Source organism: Epinephelus lanceolatus, chromosome 12 (assembly GCF_041903045.1).
Source record: "Epinephelus lanceolatus isolate andai-2023 chromosome 12, ASM4190304v1, whole genome shotgun sequence".
Classification (NCBI taxonomy): Eukaryota; Metazoa; Chordata; class Actinopteri; order Perciformes; family Serranidae; genus Epinephelus; species Epinephelus lanceolatus.
In genome coordinates, this window is record NC_135745.1 from 14,849,472 (window position 1) to 14,865,887 (window position 16,416).

Genomic DNA, 16,416 nt, shown 5'->3' on the forward strand with positions numbered 1-16,416 from the left:
CAACCAGATCCTGGAGTCTATTAATGAAAATATTATGGTCGACCATGTCGAAAACTGATGAAAGGTGTAACAGAACCAAAACTGTGTGTTTACCAGAATCAGCTGACATCACTGGAGACTTTAAGTAGTGTGGTTTCAGTGGAGTGCTTGTTGCGAAAACCAGACTGAAATATGTCCAAGACCTCATGATTCGCTAAAAACACTGCGAGTTGCTCTGCTACAACTTTTTATAAAAATTCTGATATGTATGGCAATTTGGAAATTGGCCTATAATTTTTGGGCTGTAATGGATCCAGACTAGGCTTTTTGAGTTAAGATTTTTTAGGATGTCTTGCTTCTGCATGTTGTGTTAAATTGAGGTGTAGTCTTCCCAACTGAATTTTTGCTCAAGCAAGTCTCAAGCAAGTCCCACATTACTGTGGTGGAAATCAAGCAAGTTACAAGTCAAGTCATTGCTCAGGTTAAGCAAGTCACAAGTTAAGTCACATGAAATCCTGATGAGCTGGTCAAATGTTAGCTTTCTACATTTTATCAGCCAATAAACTAATAAGTTAATTTAAAAGGCACATTCAAATACGTTTCTCTGTGGTTTTTGTAGTGACAAATAAAGTTGGATGTTGTGCCACTGATTTTTGAGCTGCAAACGTCGCACCACTATTATCTGCTTCCTATTGTCACCTACAACATAATCCTCAACATTGTAGTACTTTTGGACTAGCTCCGTCCATGATAGCTGCAGCATGCATTGGCCTCTGCTAGTCTGCTGCGTCCTAGTGGGTGGCCAGGTTCGTGCACATTGCATTAGAACCCTAACCCTAATTTCCTATAGTAGAATACTAAGCATAGTTTGGCAAAGTGACTTGTAACTTTGGCAGTGAAGCAAACAAGAAATCGACTGGGATGATTTGAGCAAAAACACAACAGTTTTAGCTTTGCCCCATGTTGAAATCAATCCTGCCTTTGCCTCACTTCCTGCCTTATATCATTTCCCAGTACAAACTGTTTGTGCAACGGCAACTCTATTTTTACAGACCCGAGCTGCTGCTCTTCAATATTTCATCACACTCTCAAAGTGCTGTATACACTCCTCACTTCCAGTTCTTCTAGTCCTGGATATATTTTTTATACACAACTATCCTCAGCAGCAAGGCTAACAGGCGGATTATCTTAAGTGCATGAAGCTGTGTGTGGGCGTAAATGGACAGGAGGTGTCTTGTTTGGGGAGTAGCTGTTCCAGGAACTGCCAGGGATGAATGTCTACTGTCAGGACGGCTATAATTCAGTTTAGGAATAAATAGGTCCCAGAGAGATCGCACCTACATACTGCAATGTTTTCATCAGCTAGTTACACCATGTAATATTGTCACAACAGTGATGTAACATTCAAAACAAACACCAATAAATCCACGCAAGCAAAGGATCATAATTTGGGATTTGTGAGTGTATTTGTCGATTCTCCACGTCCACCCTTTTTCTTCTCCTGCATATTAATATTGTCCTTATCCTCCCCCTACCTCTCCATTTTCTTTTTTTCTTCTCTTCTCCTCATCCTGCTTCTTTGTCAAATTCATCCGTCATCTCCTACTTACTCAACTATTTTTGTTTTGTCTTTATTTTTTCCACCAGGGCTGAAGACTCGGGCCTGCTCACCCATAAAGAGAGCCTCCCTGTCAGGTCTCTGGTGCTGGGTGACATCCAGAGGCCGGGGTCAGAGGCTGCCTACAGGGTGGGACCGCTCCGTTGTCATGGAGACAGTAAGTCCAACCCATTCTTCAGTAGCTGTCTCTTTACAGTATGATTCTCAGATGACAGAAAATTGTGGAAATGACTGCTGTCACTTTGTTCTGTCAAACTGCTGAACTGACAGACAAAACAAATATTGGTTTTGTTTGAAAAACAAATTCTCTTTGGTTTTCCTCACATAGTGACCTTTTAATTCCATTTTTTTCCTGCCCAGAATTGCCTTCGGTTAACTAATTTTTGGGGGGAACACTTTTATTTGCTTTTCAGGCAAAGAGTTAGATGAAAGATAGACACTACTCCCATTGGTCTGTTATAAGGCTACAGCGAGCAGTCAGTTAGCTTAGCGCAGCATAAAAACTGGAAGGAGCTACAGAAGGCAGGCTCTGTCCAAAGGTAAAGGCATCTCTTAAGCTCACTAACACGTTATATATGGTTTGTTTATTGCTTAACTGTTCCTTTAAGTAGTGTTTGAAAACTCAAAAACTCAAGAAAATGAACGTGTTTTTATTACAGCTGTCATGGAGCATTACTAAATCCTTTCCCCCTTAAATTGTTTTATAAGTGCAGTTTCTGATCAACTGTTTAAATAATACATTTGACTCAAATGTTAAAGCAGTGCCAGAATTACTGGCTATGCCATGTTTTCAGTTAATTACCTTCACAGGATGGCTGACTTGTTTCTGATTTACATTTAAAGATCTTGACAGTGAGTTTTTATTTTGATTCTCAGAGAACTTCTGGAACGCTGCGTTTTTCGACAAGGAGACGTCGTACCTCCACTTCCCCACCTTCCACGGAGAGCTGAGCGCTGATATCTCCTTCCTGTTCAAAACCACTGCCTCCTCTGGTGTGTTCCTTGAAAACCTGGGGATCAAAGACTTTATCCGGATTGAACTGAGCTGTGAGTAGGAGCCGGAGGACGAAGACTGAATCCAAATTTAACACTTAGAAGGGATGTGTGTGTGTGTCTTTTAAACCAAGGCTGTATCTATGGCGCCAACACTGAGGGAGACCAAATCATCCTGAGGGCCTTGTCATGCATGTCCTGACTGAAGTGAAGTATTATTATTGGTAGGGTGTTACAATAAGTTCCTCATCAACAACTGATGGGAACTTTAATGGATCCTAACATTATGCAAAGCTAGCAAGTACAGTATTGAAGAATGTATTGCGTGTTCAAAGAACTAGCGTCTGCTGGGGTACGGCAACACCACTTGGACAAACCATATCATTATACTAGAACTAGTAGGAATTCATTCATTTATTTTCCGTAACCGCTTATCCTTATAAGGGTCACAGGGGGGCTGGAGCCTATCCCAGTTGACATTAGGTGAGAAGTGGGGTACACCCTGGGCAGGTTGCCGGACTATCACAGGGCTGACATGTAGAGACAGACAACCATTCAGGCTGACATTCACGCCTACGGAATTAGAGTCACCAATTAACCTGCATGTCTTCGGATTGTGGGAGGAAGCCGGAGTACCCAGAGAAAAGCCACGCTGACACAAACTGAAGGGCTCCCCCACCAGGAACCCTCTTGCTGTGGGGCTATGATGCTAACCACTACACTACCGTGCTGCCACTAGTAGTAATAATATTGGCAATTTTTTAAGTTTATTCATGGCCAAACATCTGCTAATGATTGGATGGCGGGGCATTGAGCATATCTGAATATTGGAGGGGTTCCCCATATATGTCAATGAATGTCTTGTTTTAAACCTTATATGGTTTGTGTGTGATTTATAGTATGGCAGCAAACAGAATAGACTGCTACTATAACTCATGGGATTGGTCTAATTGTGTTCCTTTTTGAAGAGGCAGTAGAAACAAACATTTATTTTTTTCACTTTTAATCTAATTTTCTGATACATTAGATGCCTTGTGTTGAATTGTGAACACCTGCGTTCCATAAATCTCTGCTTATATCCTTAAAATTTGTTTTCCATTGCTGGGATTAAAGTGCCTCGGGCTAGAGGATAGAAATATTTTCTCTCACTTATCCCTTAACTTTTGAGGCTGGATGAAACTGGCTGTGTTTTTTTTTTTTTTTTTTTGACAAGCTGGTTTGTATGGAGTTTCTGTTTTATTCTGTTGCTGCTTGCATGTTTGCAACATTTTGTTCTGCTCCAGGTTGCATTGTTCGCTGTTTTCCAATCAATTTCCTTCCCCCACAGAACACAGTTGAATGCATCGTATACACTGCCATGGACAACATATGCTGGCCCACATGGGACAACATTGCATTCACAGCACAACAAATAAAATGTAACCAAGGTGAAATCCATAAAACAGGAACTCATAAGCATTTCAGAGGTTTTTCTGCACCCTTGTTTTTGATTTGACAGTTGCTTTATGAACTCTCAGGGGCATTTCAGCCGTGACCCTCCATTAATTCCTGTTGATTGATTCTTGTGTAATGCACACATTTATGGGCCCCATGGTGTGTCATTTAGATTATGACAGTAATAACCAACAGGGTGTTATTTAGTTTATGGGTGCCATGGAAATGTGGCCGGGTGTGAGATGTGTGTTTATAGCCCGCCATATATTGTGTCATTTAAAATATAGCTGTATTACCCAACAAGGTGTCCTTGTGTTTATATGGTCATGACAGTATTGCAGATGGTATGAGGTACACATTTATGGGCACCGGTGGTGGGTGTCACTCAGAACGGCTTGTATAGATGCCTTGAATCAGTCTTTGCCTATTGAAGCTCTTTCACCATGCTTTACCTTTTTAGTTTGCTGTTGTGTTGCATTTTGGACAAAGCTGTTTTAGAAATGGGATTTGAAGGGACACACGCACGCACGCACGCACGCACGCACGCACGCACGCACGCAGAATCTAATACAGAGACACTGCTGCACCAACATCCCCTCTCCTCGGGGAAATCATTGTCAGCGTGGTTGTTCTAGCTCTGAATACTGCTGCTCTGTTGCAGGCCTCCTCAGATCACTTTGTAGCACTGAGCCTGAGAACAATCTCTAAATGAAGTTGCTGTAGGATGCTTGGATTGTGTTTCATCTTGCTCTGTACTCCTATAGTAATACATCCTCACCTTCAAGGAGTACAACAAAGGATGATGGTTTGCTTCACCTGCGATCTCCTAAATCTTTTGCTGTTGGTGGAGAGAACAGAGAGCTGAGCAGAAAATGGAAGACGTAGATACAGACGTTAAGCACAGGGGTGCTGTCTGTGGTGCTGAAACAAGGTAGCAACAATGAGGCCAAGGCGCTGGCCATGGTCCTGATTCATTATGCAGTGGTTCAGAGAGAAAGAAAGGCAGCGGCAAAGGGATTATTCAGATTCTTTACATGTAGCATTACTACAAAATAAAATACAAATAAAAGTGAGGAAAAAGTCCATTATATGTGAAAGTCCTACATCACAATTTCACCAAATTAAAAGTCTGGAACTTTAAACATGTCAGTCCTCATTTCAGTTGGAAGTTGAACAAGAGTTTAAAACACAAAACAAGGCATTTTTTCATAAAGGTTCATGAAGGTCATTTCTGTGCTTAATTGCCTTTTTCAGAGTTTCAAATCAAGTCAATTAAGGTAAGGTTTGAGTGGTTTTTAAGTGTTGTGGTTGTAGCTATGCTATAGTAATTTGTTATACTGTGCAGTTATTTAGTATAACCTATGGTAATGTGTCACAAATGAACTTATTTCTTGTTTTGCGAATAGAATGTTTTTTTAAACAGATTTAAGGTAAAAAAATTGATGATGCATTCCCTGTCACAACATTTCATAGACAAGAAAAGCATATTTCCCTGTGAAATGTAGTGAAGTACCTCAAAACTGCTCAAAACTCAAAACTTAAAAAAACAAAATAAAAAAAAAAAAACCCACAGGAATAGAAACTCACAATACCATGTAACCAATACTACACAATGAAGTAGTGTGAAAATAATGTAACCACAATGAAGTGATGTTCATGCAGAGATGTATTATGTACAGTCAGGTCCATAATTATTTGGACAATGATACAGTTGTCGTCATTTTGGCTCTGTACACCACCACAATGGGTTTTAAATGAAACAATGAATACCTGCTTAAAGTGCAGACTCTCAGCTTTCATTTAAGGCTTTTTTCAAAAATGTAGTATGAACCGTGTAGGAATGACAACCATTTCTTCACACAGTCCCCCAACTTTAAGGGCTCATAAGTATTTGGACAAACTAACATAATCATCAATTAAACAGTCAGTTTTAATACTTGGTTGCAAATCCTTTACAGTCAATGACTGCCTGAAGTGTTGGACACATAGGCATCATCAGATGCTGGGTTTCTTCCCTGGTGATGCTCTGCCAGCCCTTTACTGTAGCCGTCTGCACTTCCTGCTTGTGTTTTGGGTGTTTTGCCCTCAGTTTTGGCTTCAGCAAGAGAAACGCATGCTCAGTTGGATTCAGGTCAGATGATATGACTTGGCCATTGCAGAACATTCCACTTCTTTGCCTTAAAAATGTCTTTGGTTGCTTTTGCAGTATGCTTCAGGTCAATGTCCATCTGCACTGTGAAGCATCGTCCAATGAGTTTTGAAGCATTTGGTTGAATCTGAGCAGATAATGTAGCCCCAAACACTTCAGAATTCATCCTGATGCTCTTGTCAGCAGTCACATCATCAATAAATACAAGAGAACCAGTTCCACTGGCAGCCATACATGGCCATGACATAACAGTACCTCCACCATGCTTCACTGATGAGGTGGTGTGCTTTGGATCATGAGCAGTTCCTTCCCTTCTTCCTTCTCTTGTCTTCCCATCATTCTGGTAGTTGATCTTTGTTTTATCTGTCCATAGTATGCTGTTCCACAACTGTACAGGCTTTTTAGATGGTTTTTGACTAACTCTAATCTGGCCTTCCATTTTTAAGGCTAACCAATGGTTTGCATCTTGTGATAAACCCTCTGTATTTATTCTAGTGAAGTCTTGTCTTGCTTACAAGAGCAGCAGGATGAAAGCTGAAGTGTTTGGGGCACCATTATCTGCTCAGATTCAACTAAATGCTTCAAAACTCATTGTACGATGCTTCACAGTGCAGTTGGACATTGACCTGAAGCATATTGCAAAAGCAACCAAAGACATTTTTAAGGCAAAGAAGTGGAATGTTCTGCAATGGCCAAGTCATATCATCTGACCTGAATCCAACTGAGCATGCGTTTCTCTTGCTGAAGCCAAAACTGAGGGCAAAACACCCAAAACACAAGCAGGAAGTGCAGACGGCTACAGTAAAGGGCTGGCAGAGCATCACCAGGGAAGAAACCCAGCATCTGATGATGCCTATGTGTCCAACACTTCAGGCAGTCATTGACTGTAAAGGATTTGCAACCAAGTATTAAAACTGACTGTTTAATTGATGATTATGTTAGTTTGTCCAAATACTTATGAGCCCTTAAAGTCGGGGGACTGTGTGAAGAAATGGTCGTCATTCCTACACGGTTCATACTACATTTTTGAAAAAAGCCTTAAATGAAAGCTGAGAGTCTGCACTTTAAGCAGGTATTCATTGTTTCATTTAAAACCCATTGTGGTGGTGTACAGAGCCAAAATGACGACAACTGTATCATTGTCCAAATAATTATGGACCTGACTGTACATTAAGACACCTCAAATGAGGAGCTGTGTTTACATCATCTGAAGGTAAAATCTCTCAACAGCCATAAAACATGGACTAACAACATCATTTATGGAGATTATCAAGATGATGATATAGATCGATGTTCGCTTTGTTCATTGATCATTGAATCGATATATCGATCCACATCAATGGATCTTTACACCCCTAATCTAGAGCCAGTGTTTGTTTCGTCCATTCTGGGCTACTGTGGAACAACATGGTGGAAGAGGATTCGCTCTGTATGTAAATATAAACAGCTCATTCTAAGGTTACAAAAACACAATGAGTCTTAGTTTCAGGTGATTATAAGCTAATGAAAAAACATTGTTATGAATATTTTATTCCATTTCTGCCAATAATTTCTGCCCCCAAATCCTACACACTGGAACTTTAAGATATTATCAGTAAAATGTGTAAAAGTATCAAATACAAAAGTTCACATTATTCACCCTTTCTAAGTGTTATATCATTATTTAACTATAGTTGTACACCTTTGCAGCATGTTACTGTTGTAGCCGGTCATGGTAGAGCTAATTATAACTTTATACACTTTTAATAGGTAATAATACATTAAATTCTAAAGCTCACTGGTGTTATAGATGTAAAATCTCTATCTAAAAGTACCTCTAAACTGTACAAGTGCAGTTTTGTACTAAGTTTGAAGCTGGGGGCGAGAAGCCCAGAGGATAGTTTGCACCTGCCCGTACCTGGAGGTTACTGAATAACAGTTTTTCTGTCACACTGCAAGGCTTAGCAATTTGAAATAAAGACCAGTCTCACAGTCTGGAGAGAAGCATTGCACAGTCTAGTTCCTTCATGTAATCAGTATATAAATTCTTGCCAGACCCTCTAGTCTTGTGTGTTTGTTGTTATCCTCTGAGAACTGTACCCAGTGTGCCTTGGTGGAGGCTCTGTTGGGTTTTGTGGTTGTTGTTTTTGTTGTGAAGGGGTTTTTAAACTACATTCCAGGGAGCCCTACCCCCCCATCTGCTTCTTTGGTCTCCATACACTTGAGTCCAACCTACCTGCTTGTTAAAGCTCCTGCCTCTATTCTCATTTGTAGCACTGGCAGGTCTTAGATGCACTGTGGAAGCTGAGGAGAAAAACGCAGCTCTGAAGTGAAGATTCATGCCAGCTTTTTATGTTAAAAAAATGCACCTGCCTCCTTAAGCCTAAATTATAAAGTGAGGTTTCAGCAGTGTCTCATTCTCCTTAACTGAGACACAGTAGACACGTCCTGTTTGCACAAATTAAATGCTGGTGTGGGGTCTGTGGCCTTTTTCATCCTTTCTTAGACTGTTGGAAACTAACTCTAAACTGTCTCATCAACAACACTGGTGAATGAGTTTTCTGTTCAGACAAAAGAAAGACATTATCAGATCTCCATTTGGTTTCTATTTGAAGACATAGTGTTTACTTTTTTGCAAAGTTTCACAAAGACACAACATTTACTTTTTAGATCTTGGCATAGTTTTATCAAAGAATAAAACAAACTTTTTATAGAAAATGACTGGTTGATTGACAGAACTGAACTTGTCTCCTTGATTAAATTGGATTCAGTGCAGGGAAAAAATTGTTGTGACAGTTTAATGAAATCACTGTGGTATCCGAATCTTTAATTTGATTTGTTGGAGAAAAGAAAAAAAAGCACACACACAACAAAACACAACAAAATACATTTGTTTCCTCAGGCAACAGAGTAGCTGCATTATTATTATAATTATTTTGTTTGGCAAATAAATGATAAAATGCAGTCAGACTGGTTGGTATGACAATTGAATAGTCATCCAAGTATGACTCACACAGTACATTAATTATGAATTCCTCTCTTTTGATACTTCCCTTTGTCCCCTTCCTCCCAATCTCCCTGTTTCCCCATTATCTTATTGTCTTCCCTGCCACCCCCATCTCTTCCCCTTTATCAGCCTCCAATCAGGTAGTGTTCTCCTTTGATGTTGGTAACGGGCCGCTGGAGGTTCACGTAAAGTCGAGCGTACCGCTGAACGACAACCAGTGGCATCGAGTCCGAGCCGAGCGGAACGTCAAGGAGGCGTCGCTTCGACTGGATGGACTTCCTGCTGCCACACAAGAGGCTCCTGCTGACGGACACCTCCACCTGCAGCTCAACAGCCAGCTGTTCATAGGTTAGAAGATGTTCTCCTAATTTTCCACAGTCAGATTATTCTGTTTACGCTTTTTTAATAGACTGTTTATGATTATAAGACAGTTGTACAAATGTGTGTGTGAGTTTCTGTGTGAACTTTGGCCTCATTAGTCTGAGTGCTGATGGGTTCAAGGCCCTTTCTCTTGTCTTCTGGGACTGGAGCGAGGGTCTCTTTCAGTCTCTCCATATCTCTCAGGCACTAACTTCCACGCACACTCGCCTTGTTTCTCTTATCCTATTCCTTTTATCGCTCCTCAGAGAAGCAGAAGTTCAGTGCTTCTGTCTCTGCACTTCCTCCTGAAGTCTGCAGCTTGATCACAGAACTTGTAGTCGAATATTTTTTTATTCCTCCTCCTTCCTTTTTTTAGTCTCTCCCGGCAGAAAAAACTTTGTTCCTTTTGCAAGTTCACATCAGGCTGCACTCTACGAAACACAGACAAGAACAGTGCTTTGTCTTGCTTCACAAGCTTTCGTAGAGAACAAGTTATTTACATAGGAGGCCACTGCAGTCATCTTTTGTCATCGTTACCAGGGAGTGTACACCTGACAAAAGGGGTTCACAGTCAAGTGTATTTATATCACAGGCAAGTCTCCAAAGACTTTACAGAGACTGACAACAATTAAAGTTACGTTTATAGGCACTCCGGTGTAGTCAGGGCTTTATAAACAATATTCTGATTTATAACACCATGCGTACGCCTGCCAGTACACAATTTCCTTTTATAAATCCTAAATCAACTTGGAATCGTTTACATGTACAGCAGCCTTATATTATGCCCTCTACATGCCCACATTCAAGTGATCAATACAAAGCACCTCATGAATGCTGATGCATAGACATGAGCCAGCTGATCAATGGTTCTTTACAGTGATTCATGGCAACAACCGAGAGAAAGGCCAAGGAAACACATTTTCCTGACACAGAATTTGAGGTGCTTGTGGGTGAGGTGGAGGTTAGAAAGCACATACTGTTTAGTGGCCACAGCAGTGCGATCAGAAACAAAAGGAAAGGCAGTGAGTGGTAATATGTTGCTGCTGCGGTTAGTGCAGTGAGTTCATCAAACCTGAAATTTGAAAAAAAAAGTGGTCAGATCTAAAGGTGGAGGCAAAACAAATAGAACTGCACCCCGTTGTCTTTACTAATTTGCACAATCCATATGTGCAGGTAGTGAGGATGTGCTGGGTGAGGTGACTGGAGAAGCCTAGTTAACATAATTGAGGCGAAAATGAGTCAGTATATTCACGCTTATTATTGAGAAAAGGAAAGCCAGCATTTGCCAGCTGCCACAGCCTGGCATCATCCAGCTGTGCACAGTGGGTACCACAGCCAACCACCAGTCAGCACACAGTCCAGCCCCAGCCCTCTCCTCTGCGCTCCGGTGGAAGGGAATGTGATGGCTAATGAAATATTGAGCAGAATTTGAGATCTGAGTTGACTTATATCTTGTACAGTCAGAAGATGCTTATGGAAAAGTTATGTCTCACTAGCACAGGCACAAATAATACTGCTGCATTTAAATGTTTATGTAGTGGATCTATAAGAAACGTGTGATTTGAGGTAAAGTTAAATGTGTGAGATATGTCATTACACATATAATGATTCCTCTCACATTTAATTTCAACAGTCTGGCACCACCTCACCATCTGTGTCGCCAATTTCCCATCTCCAAAATGTTTGTACGCATGGGTCAGATTCCTTTTATATCTATAAATCCCAGTTAGACAGACTGTAAGCAGTGGGCATCCAAGACACAGCACAGACAAAACGCAACTACAGTGATGTGAAACCCCAAAAAAGAGTGAATCAAATGCTGGCTTTACTTTAACTTTTGATGGCGAGCTTGTTTACAGTTAGTAACCAACACTCGTGCACAGAATACCTTCACATTCAATGTCTCTTAACAAAAACACATTGTGTGAATGCATTTTCTTCCTCATAAAACATTTGCAGAGCCACGCTTTGTGAGAAATGGAAACCTACTGTGGAATAGCACGCAACCACGACTATACATCATGCATTCTCGGAACCCATCGGCTGTATTCGGCGTCTGACTTCTGGCAGACGGCGATACAGCCTCTGGGGGCAGACCCCTGATTTTTTGGCATTCCGGTTTGATTTGGGCGGAGGAGGCGAATTTCCGTTTCCGACTTCCGTTTATATATAAGTAAATATGCTGAACCATTGCGATGGATTCAGAGTTTGCAGTGACACCAATTATGTTCCGCCTCGTTAGTTCACCACATGGGACCGTTTAACCTGGCAACAACTGCAGCCGGCTCAAACATGATTGGTCAATATGTGGACTACAAACAGCCTACAACCGGAAACCAGGGCTCTTCCGCTCTTCTTCCGGAGGCAAAATCTCCGGGGTTTGCCTACGGACTCTACATTCACTGAATGTAGAGTCTGTTTATAGAGACTATACATCGTGTAACCTGTGCACACAAGATACTGAGAAAATGCGTACCCACTCTTAAAAATATTGCACCATCACACTACTAGTGGTCAAAAACCTCACTGGGTACCCTCTTGAGGCAGCTGTGGCTCAGAGGTAGAGTGGGTCGTCCATCAATCAGATGACCGTGGGTTCGATCCCCAGCTCCTCCAGTCCGCATGCCTCCCTGGGCAGGATACTGAACTCCAAATTGCTCCCGATGGCTGTTCCATCAGTGTGTGAGAGCATGTGAATGGTTACTGAGTAGCAGATGGCACCTTGTATGGTAGCCTCGGCCTCCAGTGTGTGAATGTGTGTGTCAATAGGTGAATGTGACTCAGTGGTGTATAGAAGACTAGGCGCTATATAAGTGCAGTCCATTTCCCATTTAACAAACAAAAGACATAAAAGAAATGAGTACATCTAACTGAACAACACTTGATCACAACATAGATGCGAGTTCCATTGAATTACCAGGCTGGAAAGACATAACAGCCTAATAAACAAGCACCACAAACAGAAAGCCTCTGGGAATACATGAAAAGATAACGGTAGGAAATACAAAAATAATTAGTTTTTTTGTTTTGTTTTGTTTGTGTAAGTTAAAACACATGAGTTGGGTTTAGATTTTACTCTAATAACAGTTTTAATTCTAAGAACAACAAGGTTTCCTTTATTAATCCCGTAAGGGGAAATCAGATTTTCTGAGGTGTGACTGCTTTGTCTTTAAAATCACTGTTGCTCTTTGACACATGCTGAACTGTTATTGTCTAATTTCTATTAGGCTGTGATGAATACAGAGGGTGCCATTATGACTAATTTATATACACGGTATCCAGTGCTGCAGCTAAAGTTTAGCAACAGGAAGTACATAGTGCGATCCTCCAGAATGCTGTGTATCCCCATTGCTTTGGGAATTAATTCTCAGAAAAAGGCAAAAGTTTTTTTTCCCCACATACTGTATGCTAATCTACCATTGGCTGATGCTTGTTGTCTGCTCAGCGGTACTGGATATGAGAGGTGCTGAGTCTACATCTCTATTCTGTCAGGCTTCTCCTGCCATTTCAGACCTGCTAATGTCTTGGAGCTTGAATCTCAGTCTATTCAGAGTCCTACGTACTCTAAAGGCAAAATAAATATTCTGTTTCAAAGTGCTAAACTGTTATTGGTTAAATGCCATCAGCTCCTCAGCACTATGGGATAAGGAAGTGCTGAGTCGATAGTTTCTGACCACCAACAATAATGATGTTTAATAAATAAAGCATGCACCAGGGAGCAGTAATACGTAGTGTAGTGTGTGATGTGATTTCTTGCAGTGAGGGTCAGTAAATAATCTGTAAATGAAGCTGAACCTGTAATTGATTCATCAGGCAGTCATGTAATTAGCCACCAGCAAGCTGAGAGCCTCTAATCCTGCAGACCTGCCTATCTCAGCGTCATCAGTTCAATACCACAATCTGAATTCTCTGTGTGACCCTCACTTGAGCTAGAGGGGGAAAAAATAATGAAAATCTGCCATTTATTATCAGGTGTTATCATTCTGCAAATATTGTGTTTGTCACTGCACATCAGTAAACACACACTGCGGAGGGAAACCAACAAACAATAATGAGATTGGATGAAGGCAGCAGCAGCAGGGAAATCGAGGTGCATATTGATTGGCTGAATAATCCGCTCTGAGGTCACCAACATCAGCCTAAACCTAAATATATTTACCTTTGAATTATCAGTACAGTACACTAGATTTGTGTGCTCAAGTGAAAATGCACTGGTGTTATTTCCCAGAGTGGTTTGGTGATGGATGTTTGTGTTAACATATTAGACTTGATGGTCTTGATTTGACTTTTGACATTCAGGAATGAAGAATTTCGACCCTCCTTGTTTAGTGTAAAAGCAGAGACAAGAACAATGTATTTTTTGTTAAAGTGTCATTGAGGAAGCTAACTGTATGCCTGAAATGTAAATGTGACACACACAATGTATATAAATAGGCATTTGTATTGGCTCGGTTTGCATGCAATCATAAGCCACAACATCGCTGTACCAGATTATGTACATCTTATTTATGAGCTGTAATCCCACCTTCAACAAATTCATGAGGAAAAATGTTTTTTTGTTTGGCTCTCTAATCCTTATGTGCATTTTCAATAGATAAACTGTTGTCACATGCGGTGCATTTATGAGACCTTTACAGATTTAAAAGTCAGACTACTTAGTTTTACAAATTAACGTACATAAATCCAAAGGCCATAATTCATTTAACAATGTATATTTATGAGCCTTAATTATTCCTTCTACCGATTTATAAGGTAGTGAATTACATTGTCTCAATTAATAACCCATTTTATTGCCCTGCATGGATTTATAAGCCATAGGATTGCTTTTCCACTTTCTTTATTGCCTGATATTTGTAGGTGTAAAATATCCACACGCAGCAGTTTCAAGTGAAAGATTTTTGCAATCATTGCAAGCAGCATTTCACATTACTTCCTGTATTGCCTGGTTTAGATAGATAACCAGTAGTTTATTGGTGCTGCGTCGGCATCAGTGTTGGCTGGTGTGTTGAGATATTTACTTTCTGCGCCCTGTGAGAGGTGTCATTAAGAGACCATATTTCCATTTAGTTTATATTCACTCCTACGGCCAACTCAGAGTCACTGATTAACTTACCCACATGTCTTTGGACTGTGGGAGGGAGTTAGAGAACCCGGAGAAAACCCACTGACACGGAGAGAACATGCAAAGTCTAATCAGAAGCGTATTTGAAGCCTGAACCCTCTTGCTGTGAAGCAACAGTGCTTAACCACTGCACCAGCGTGCCGCTTGTAATGGTTGATATCAACTTATCAAATCCTCATGGTTACAGCAGAGGCTAAATCAAATCTCCATATTGGGCCCTGTTTCAGTGGCAGCACAAAAACTGGCACAAACAGTGCATCACAAAGAACTATTAATATGATTAAAACAGAAACGCCGGTGATAAAACAATCTAAATCTATGAATTTAAATAGGTGACTTCATATTCAGTAGTTGTTGAAGTGATGGATAGAAAGACACTGCTTTATTGATCATAAATTCGATTTGTACTTTATAAATGTGTGGCAGATGGCTCAGTCTGGTGTGTGTTTTGTTGCCTAATATCTTTCCTTCATGTCTTCTCAGTGCAGAGGCTCCACTGACTTATATGTAATCGAAACTCTCTCTGCTCTGGAGTTTTCTTCTGCAAACTCTCCAGTTTGAGGTTCATTCTCTTTTCACACTCTGCTGTCTGTTCCTGCAGGCTGAGGTTCTTTGTATTGTAAGCCACGCACTTTGCCTTTCATGCTGCTTTGATCTTCGGTTCACTAATTGTTTCTGCGTTCACTCCCATGTGGTCTCATACTGTATGTATGGAGTGTGCTCTCACAGCATGATCTCGTGTAGAGAGGCTGCGTTCGTCTTGTTAGAGCTGAGGTTGTATATGAGGTTGAAATTCTCACTTGATCCTGAAGGTCTCATTTGGTCAGAGGTGGGGTTTATCTGCAGTTGGTCTCTTTGATCTTTGCTTTAATCTTTACTCCACAAATCACTCATTATGCCTTTCTAGAAATCATCTTACCTTCCCAGAGGTGGATCCTATAAGCACCGTCTTTATTTGATGTTTTATGATCAATGTTTTACTGCTGCATATGTGGATGAATCTGGGCAGGTATAGCTGTACAGCTGTACAGTTTGAATGGCTGTTCATAGTTTCCATATTTTGAAGGTTTCACTCTCAATGGCTATCCATAGATTTACAATGTCTATAACAATGTACTCAATGTGAGATTAAGAGTGGAAAACAAATCAATGAAGACAGAAATGCCTATTGAAGACCTTAGTGTATATAATAACACTTTTAGAAAATCTAAATCAATACGAAAGATAAGATTTTACCCTCAAGATATCAGAGGAACCATCTATCCATGCATCTATTTTCAACCACTTATCTGATGCTGGGTTGTGGGGGCAGCAGGCTGAACGAAGTATTCCAGCAACTCTTTCCAGTTCCTCCTACAGGACCCCGAGGTGTTCCTATAGGCCAGGTGAGATATGTAATCCCTCCAGCATGTTCTGGGTCTGCCTACCTTAACATGGTCAAGGGGTTTGCATGTTCTTGTGATCCTGGGAGTTGTGTTGTCCAGGGTTAAAAAAAAACATGATGAAAGGACACATTCAAGGACAAAGTACCTTGCCCGGCATGGTGACACTTGAGCCAGACCTGGGGGGGAGCTTGCCAGCAAGCGTCTAGTGGCCACTAGAGATGCGCAGATGGTGTTTGAGCATGCCTGAATCATCGTGCGCTCATCAATCATCCACCCGCCACCCACCCGACGTAATTGTCTTCTAAAACTTAGAGACCCGCATCCGCACCCAACCCGCTCCAAACATTAAGTTATTGTATTTACGTTTAAATTATGTCCAGCCGTTACATA

At 40.9% G+C, this 16,416-nt stretch overlaps 1 protein-coding gene across 1 annotated transcript in view; it reads left to right on the plus strand.

The window, feature by feature from the left end:
• The window catches only part of LOC117272031 (contactin-associated protein-like 4), a 143,577-nt gene that overhangs the window by 101,077 nt on the left and 26,084 nt on the right, over window positions 1–16,416 (plus strand). The window contains exons 15-17 of the mRNA XM_078172989.1: window positions 1,627–1,754; window positions 2,474–2,644; window positions 9,289–9,507. Coding sequence (XP_078029115.1) covers window positions 1,627–1,754; window positions 2,474–2,644; window positions 9,289–9,507 — 518 coding nt within the window. The remainder of the gene's footprint in view (window positions 1–1,626; window positions 1,755–2,473; window positions 2,645–9,288; window positions 9,508–16,416) is intronic.